Consider the following 8,712-nt stretch of genomic DNA (forward strand, 5'->3'; position numbering starts at 1 on the left):
TATATTTGGAATAATAAAATAATTTTTGAATTGAAATGGAAGCATGTATTGTACAGACATTATTACACTACACCAGAGACATATATATATATACATCTGTATATATGTCTCTGACTACACATAATATCATACATGTATTAAAACAACTTCAATTTCAAAAGGAATCACACAATAAAAGTTTTATTTTCAACATTTTATTTTGTGTTTTTTTTTTTTTTTTTTTTTTTTCTTCATTGATTTCATAAAATCTTTTAATGTATACAACTTATTAAATAGTGACACACTTAAAGTATGCATGTTTCATAACATTGTAACAATTTTTCCACTGGCAGCAATGTTTCCATCATCAAGGTACACTAGTATTTGTTGTTACAAGAATACTGAACACTTTTCATTACCTTTACCTGTACAGTTAACATCAGTCCAAATACTTAATTCATGTGTTAATGAACTTAGTGATTCAATGCTGTTCACATATACACATAATCCCAAACCATTAAACAATTTGTGAACAGTGTTTTTCATTATTAATGAGAGTGGTCAAATAATGTGTTGTTTACTTAATGAATTAATATTTTCTAATAAGTGTTCACAATTACATCACATTGAATAGTGTGTAAACATAGATACTCATAAACAGGTTGATGAAGGATGTTGATAAATGAACTTAAAATCAGGACATTCCATGAGCAATTAAAGAAAATAAGTTATTAAAGGTAATTAAGCTGTCCCTGCATTGTGTCAGATGGTATAAATAAGACCCTTTTCAATTTCTGTTCATTCTATTACCTTCCCCCTACAAAGAAACATTCATACTCATCTATTACCCAGCAATGGCCAAGTTTGCAGTATTTGGGAGCAGCTATGTTACTCGTCTTGAGAGATATTGTCATGGTGATCTTAAGGTAAATAATGATAGCAAATGTGTTTGAGAATAGAATAAATATCAAAAACTCTATTTGTTGGGTACTTCCCAAAATGCAAGTAATATTAAAAAAAACAAACAATAATAATAACTGTCAAAGTTGGTATTTGAATTTAATTTTTCAATCTTGTTCACTAATATGAAATATTATGCTTATTCATACTATTGTTTCTTATGCAGGTTCCTGGCACCGTCAGATTCTTCGGGAAGGGTGGCATGCGTTCTGATTCGATTCCAAGACAACTACTTAGAGACCTGATAGAGTACAACCCTGATGTTGTACTCATCCAACTAGGAGGAAATGACATCTCAGCGACATCATCCCCCAACGACATTTTCCAGAGACTTCTGACACTGCAGGTGGACCTACATCATGCTGGAATTCAGGAGGTGTACTTTACAGAGATTGTGCGACGTGGTAACTTTGACAAGTCCCCAGGCCTGACAGCGACGTCTTTTGAGAAACAACGGAAGAAGATAAATCGACTACTGCTGACTAGACTGAGATACATCAAGATTAGAGTTAACTTTCCAGAGGACTATGACCGTGACCAAGTGCATTTCAACGACTCAGGACTCAGGACCCAGTTCCATGCTTTGAGACGACCATTTTTTGCATAATTGATTGAAATTGATAAACACCTTTTATTATGTCATGTTACGCTTTGTAATTTATAATATGTTTCAAGCATTTAATCTTAAAAATGATTGATTTATTGATAATGGGTAATAGAGACAATGTTATAAAACATATACTTTAAGTGTGTCACTATTCGCTAGATTTGAAAATTTATGACATTGTAAAATAAATAAAAAGGTTGTATTAAATTTATGTAATTCATTTTGAAATAGAAGCTGTTTTGATATATATTATGTATATTGTTATAATGTATGTCATATGTTTCAATATTTAATCTGTTGAAAATGAAAATACACATGCATCATAATTCTATGTGTACAATAATGATTTCTTTAAATATATCATTTGTAGATTTGATAGTAACATGAATTTGAAAAATTAATATTTTTATTTTACTACAAAAAATAAATAAGTTTTCAGTATTTAATTGCAACTGGTCATTTCTAATAATATATGATTATATCACAATTTATATTTGTTTATGTTATTTGTATTACTAAATACAAATTGTTTTACAAATGTTGTATATATTACATTATGATTTGTGTTTTCATAAATAAATAGGCCAGTGTTTCATAGTGAGTCAAATATTGTGTTGTTCATTTTGTAAGTGTAAGAGTTACTTCCCTTGGGATTGACTCGGAAATCGTGATGGACAAAATCATCGTTTTTCATACAAAATACACATTTTTATTTATTGACACTTTTACATATCATGTATAATACATATACAACGATGAAAAAACATTGATTTTGCAGAAATAACACTTTGATTGTTCTATGGCGTGAATATACACGTATGGCGTATTTTAGTGTAAAGTGCTCTCACCTGGCTGCGCAAACAAGATCGATTTTCTTACAAAGTACACATTTTTTTTTCAATGAAACGTCATCAGAACCTGTAAAAGGGACATACCAACGCAAAAAACAATTCATTTTGTGAATCTATCGTTTCTATTTTGCTATGGCGTGCGGAAAACCCCTATGGCGTACCTATGGCGTATAATTCCCTATGGCGTATTTTAGTGTGGCCGGAATTGCCATAGATATCACGGGCGGGTTACCCACAACAGCAAATGGCAACAACTATATCATAGTTGTAAGTGACTACTTTTCAAAATGGACAGAAGCTTATGCAGTGCCAAACCACACAGCCTTAACAGTAGCAGACAAGTTGGTCACTGAGTTTATTTGTCGGTTTGGGACCCCTCGCTATATCCATTCAGATCACGGGAGAGAATTTGAATCAGAACTATTTCAAACTATTTGTTCAAAGTTGGGTGTGAAGAAAACTAGAACAACTCCTTATAGACCTGAATCAGATGGGCAGGTAGAGCGATTTAATCGCACATTAATACAGATGCTTTCCTTCTTTGTGAATACACAGATGGATGATTGGGATGACCATTTACCCTATGTTATGATGGCTTATAGGTCCAGCAGGAATAGCAGTACAGAGTGTACCCCTAATTTAGTCATGCTAGGGCGGGAAACATCGTGTCCCTTAGATATGATGGTTGGCTTACCCCCAGGGTCTCGAGGGATATGTACAGTTCAGTATGTATACTGGGTACAGGAAACAATGAGGTCTGCTCATAAGTTTGTGTTTGAGAAACTGGGTGAAGCCGCTAGGCGACAGAAATTCTACTATGATAGGGATGTAAAAGAGAGGGAATTCTCGGTAGACAGTTTTGTCTGGAGATGGTACCCCCCAGCTATCAGTAACAAATTAGGGCAGGGATGGACAGGACCTTACCAAGTGGTTAGGAGGTTATCAGATGTTAACTATGGAATAAAGAAAAGTCCTCGGGCAAATCCTATAGTCGTCCATGCAGATTATCTTAAACAATATCAGGGTATTCATACTCCAGATCCATGGGTGGGGTTAGACTCTGATATCAGTGACAGTCCAGGGGAGATAACTCCACGGTTCACCAGGACGGGTAGAAGAATAGTACCCCCACAAAAATTCAGTCCTTAAAAAGAAGGGAAATAAATTAGGTGTCAGAATTGTTTTAGTTTTAACACCCACCTTCTGGTGAAAGCATTTTACAATGCTGGCCATATAGGTTTAAAATAGAAAAAAAAGCATCATGGTCATGCTGACTCTGAATTTTTGGATGTTTTAGAACAACAGTGATGTCAGAATATTTAGACCTTGACGTAGAAGATGAGGATTTGGCGATACTAGATGGGGACCTGGAGGACCGACCAGTCTGGAACCCTGATGGGATGGTTTGTCCTGTAGCGGCCTGTGGGGACAGGATGTACCCCCGGTATAATATACTGGCCAGGCACTGGGCATTGACCCATTTAGAGTTCACGGATAAGTTCCAGTGTCCTCTGTGTTCATTCAAAAACACCAGAAGAAACCAAATACGGAGACACCTGGTCGGGAAACATAGGAAAACCCAGGCGGAGGCCATGACGATATTCGGGTACCATCAGCCGGGCACTACCCAGGTCAATGTAAGATTCATCAGTCCGGGAGGACAGAGGATGCCCCGGCGTGGAGTCACCCCAAAGGCACAGGAACTCCGGATGGAGGCACAGTCCGTAAGGGAGCAGGTAGCCCCGGAGAGCACCGCTGCACTCCTGGGCCGGGAGAACACAGTGTCGCGGGACCAGGAGGTCATCCCTGATGGAGTTTTACGGGACAGTGCGCGGTGGTACCGCAAGGTGGACGCGGGATCGCGCTACATCCCTGTGGATGAGGACTTCTCTAGTTTTCCAGAGGATGTTGAGTGAAAAGTTATTTTTCATTTACCTTTTTTGTGATAAATATATCATATATGTGACATTTGGATATGTTTTCTTGGGGGGGGGGGGGGGGGGGGGGGGGGGGGACAAAAATTTCTACATGTACTGTACATATACTCATTGTTATATATCATCATATGGTTTTCTTGTTTATTTTTGTGTATTTTTTTTATTATTATGTTTGTGTATGATGTGTAGCTGTAAGACAGGAAGTGCTGTCCACTGGTTTCAGTGGAGGTTTATGTATATGTCTGGTATGGAATTGAGGTATATCGGAATTGATTTTTATTTTCATGTGTTGTTACTTTAGCGTAAGCAGCCTAATACTTAAGTATTTGGGGCTGATCACAGTTCACCTGCTGTGTATAACATCACATGTAAGGTAAATTTCAGGGTCTTATATCGAAGACAAGGTCCGAGGGATTATTCCATTATCAGAAAGTATGCATGCAGGTCTTTGGATCTGGGATATTTTAAAGCATTTATGTCTTATGGGCTATATATCTGGTTATGCATGTTGTCATGGTACAGCTGTATGCTATATGTGGGTTGATGAATTGGTATTTAGTTATGTTTTTTGTACAAGATGGTTAAAATGTCATTTTTTTTTATACTTAAACATCTTGTTGCTGTTGTCTTGGTACAACTGCGGTCATAATTGTCAAGTTTGAATTGTTTTTATGTAGAAGGCCTTGTTTTTTTCCCAAAACCATGGACGCATGGTCTATCATGTTTATTGGGTAACGCTGTTATGATGGTTGATATAGTGTTACAAAACCATTGGATTATTGATTATACCAAATGAGGGCATTTGTCTCATTTAAGGGAGGGCGAATGTAAAAGATTTGGGTTTTGAACACTTACCTGTTGTATATAGTACCATATTTACATCCTGTAAATCAGAGTGCGTGTTGTTGTGATCATCGGTCCATGTTGTTTATACGGGGTATTCCCGTTGCGGAATCCCTTCCGGTTGTATTTGTCGACGTTTCTGATTGGCTAATGTTCGGGGTATGCGTTTATTTATAATCACCTTACCTGTACATTACTCAACGCTCAGGTATCGGTCTATCTATAGTCTTGGGACAAACTGCACGTGCATTTCGAGGCATACAATTAAATTTAGCTATATAGCTGGGAATTTTAGTATTATACGACAGTCTGGCAGAGGCTTACATGTAGCTGGCCGGCTCGTCTTTCTCCTTCACAGAGTCAGGTATGCAGTAGATTTCGGACTTAAACCTCTAAATTATCCCGGGTTGGGTGGTATTTTTCTCTCAATAATAGGCAAGATATAGTCAGTAATTCCGTTGTTATTTCGGGTGTTTTTTTCCCGTTGTAGGCATGTTATAGTCGTTGTATTTTTGGGTACATTTATCCCCAGGGAGGGACAGGGGTGGATATTTTTCATACGAGATATGGACCGGACGCACAGTTAGGTTACGTGAGCATTGTGTATATATTCAGTCATCATGTTTCATCACTTCTAATCTTCATATAATAAAATGTTGAACTTTATAAACTGTGTTGTCATTCCATTGATCTGTAGCCAGCTGTAAATTTCGAGACAGAACCACAGAGTTGACGAATTGAAAATCACTATACGAGGATACACTGGTCTCAGGAGTCGGAACTATTACAGTAGTGCCGTAACTCCTCAGAACTTTTACTGAACTTTTAGTTATTAGTTCTGATCTCATTACGTATGTGTAATTGTGTTTTGTGTGAATTGCATTTGCGATCTGCATCTGTTAGATGTTAAACAGCACTGTTCCTACGGCAGAGCACGTAACGTTGGGCCTAGCACATGGATACTTTATTCAGGGATACACTAGGACAAGGCATAACGTTTCAAAGGGATGTCTAATTAATGCTAGTAGATCTAAATAGTGATTTAAAGGTAGTGTTTTTGTAAATATGTATCAATCTCGCTAATACCACAAAATATGATTTGGGCAAATGAAGTTTTATTTTTCAAACATCTTAACAATCCTTTTTCAGAGGCGTGTATTGATCGAGTTTTAAAACAATGTTTAGGGGCACCTAGCGGGTGAATTGACTAGGGTAACGTCTTACAATTGTTTTATTGAAAGTATTATAAGCGGTACAGTAGTGGTTTTATTTTATTTTATTTTTATTGTAATGCCCCTTTTTAAATTCAATCTAAATGCATTCTTGAAAAGTCATGCATTTTTTAAGGTTAGACCAGTTGATTTATCGCGATCAACTGTTTAGCGGACCTATACTGTAGTGATTGGTCAACTTGCAGACGACAGCTTAGTTAGTTCTAACGTGCAGTGCCGGCATTTTATTTTCCATGACTTTCGGTGATGTTTTTAATACTATTGGATTATGAGTATAGTTTATAGATTCATATCAAGTTTTAATGATATATAGGCATGGGGTCGTGATCGAGCTTTGTTGCCAACAGTTCGATCGATTGTTTACATTTTCACTTCGATGCTGATTTCGACAGTTTGGTAACGTTAAATAACTACAGCAGAAAAACACAATCAAGCAAAACATTTCTTTTTAAGTCAGAATACAAACCACAAGTGTGAAGCATCGTTCTTGGATCTTCTAGGCTTATATTCCACAGTGGAGAACACACTTGTTTACATTCTCGATGTTTACTGTACTGGTACCCCTTCCGGAAGGCCCCGCGCAGAAACGGCATTCGTTTCCGACTTGAACGATGCCGATCTCCTCAAAAAGACCGCAATATTGTTGATCGTTTTTGCTATTGTTAGGCATGTGCGCAAGGGAGAACATGTCCAATTTGTAAATATGTTTTTGATATTTGTAAAACACGTCAGCTGTATGAAAATTGTTCATGTTCTCGACCGCGCTGATGGTTTTCCTGGACTTCAAACGTCGAAAAAAGGGTAAAAACAGTGATTTCGTGGATTATTGTCGTATTCAAAGAAAAAAACATGCATATAGAAATACGATTTTTTAATCAAAAATGGTTAAAACGAAAAGATATTGATATATTAAAATGTTTTCAGCATATAAAAAACACACTTTTGTAGTTTCAGTTTTCTCAATCATTCGGGGCGAAATCATGGGCTTATCCCATCTACTCCTTTATCAAGATTCTTGTTTCATGTATACTTTCTATCAATAGAGTACTTGGTAAGTAAAAATATGCAAATAGGTAGAAGATTGTGACGTCATGACGTCTAAAAACTGGCGGGAAACTTCACGTTATTTTACAAATTTGTGAATTATGATGTTATTTTTGATGTTCACATCAATATCTAATAACCTCCGCATGCTAGTACCAGCATTAAATTTTGCATACGTAATAATAAGTCAATAGTCTAGCTAATTCCAAAAAATAATCTTGGCACTCCCTTGCGGAGGGTTGAAAATTGAACAAGGCGGTCAGAAAATACGACAGAAAATGTCATTATTTGCGCCGATGTTCACAGCGTTGTCACGGGCACGCCTAGGACTGGTCCGGTCGGTCGGGAAGCGGCAGTTTTTAATAAATTATATTATTACCTGATGTCAAATTGAGTTTTATTTTTTGTTGAAATAGTCTCTTTATTCAATCGTGATAAATTTGATAAAGATTATTGATAGATCTATTATTCTGTGTTGTTTGTTGCGGTAAATCACTTCCGGGTTTAGCGAGTAGTCTACGCCGGGTTGTGTAAATTGAATCCAGTTTTCAACAAAGAATAAAATGTAGTCCAAGACCAATTCCAAGGGATTAGTAAGTATAATTCTAGTCCCCAACATGTATAGATTGTCTCTTGTATGAAATTTTCACCAATAATAAGTTCGCAATGTTGTTAAGATTGTCGGCCGGTTGAACCTACCGCAATCCGCAGATCCACTGTTGACAGCCGACGGGCAGCCGACAAAAGACTGGGGTCAGGACGGCAATTTTTTTGCAAAATATTATAAATGCTATCTAATTACTGGTTTATCCAGTAACATGATGATTAAAATAATCACCTTCCTCAATTTGTTGTTTATTTCTGTATAGTTTTTTCAGTTTATATTAGGCCTACCGAGAAAAAAAATGCGATTGAAGTTCTAAAAATAGACACGGGACATTGTCAACAAGCCATTTCTCAACCACTCACAAACACGTTCTCTGGTCACACAATGAATGTTATGGGTTATGTACAGTGGAAAAATAGAAATTATACAAGTTTAGTAAATAAAAATTAAGGAATCAAATTAAATAATGGAATAGATTTACTATTTACGTTGCTTGCACACAAACTTGTGTACGCAGATGACTTACGTAATACACCTAATTTTTCGATTTTGTTGAGAGGCGCGCATAGCTCAAACGGTTAGGGCGATGTCCCTGTGTAGTAATGATGGGCGGTTCGATCCCTCCTAAGTAACTATGTTATTTTTTATATTT

General features: G+C 36.7%; 1 protein-coding gene across 1 annotated transcript; it reads left to right on the top strand.

Annotated features, from left to right (window-relative positions):
* The first annotated feature begins 236 nt into the window (after positions 1-236).
* Positions 237-2,153, top strand: LOC117340833. The gene is made up of 2 exons (XM_033902614.1): positions 237-905; positions 1,106-2,153. Exons 1-2 carry the CDS (start codon positions 834-836, stop codon positions 1,544-1,546), a joined length of 513 nt encoding a protein of 170 aa, XP_033758505.1. The 5' UTR covers positions 237-833; the 3' UTR covers positions 1,547-2,153.
* The last annotated feature ends 6,559 nt before the right edge of the window (positions 2,154-8,712 follow it).

This window comes from Pecten maximus, chromosome 13, assembly GCF_902652985.1.
Source record: "Pecten maximus chromosome 13, xPecMax1.1, whole genome shotgun sequence".
Taxonomy (NCBI): Eukaryota; Metazoa; Mollusca; class Bivalvia; order Pectinida; family Pectinidae; genus Pecten; species Pecten maximus.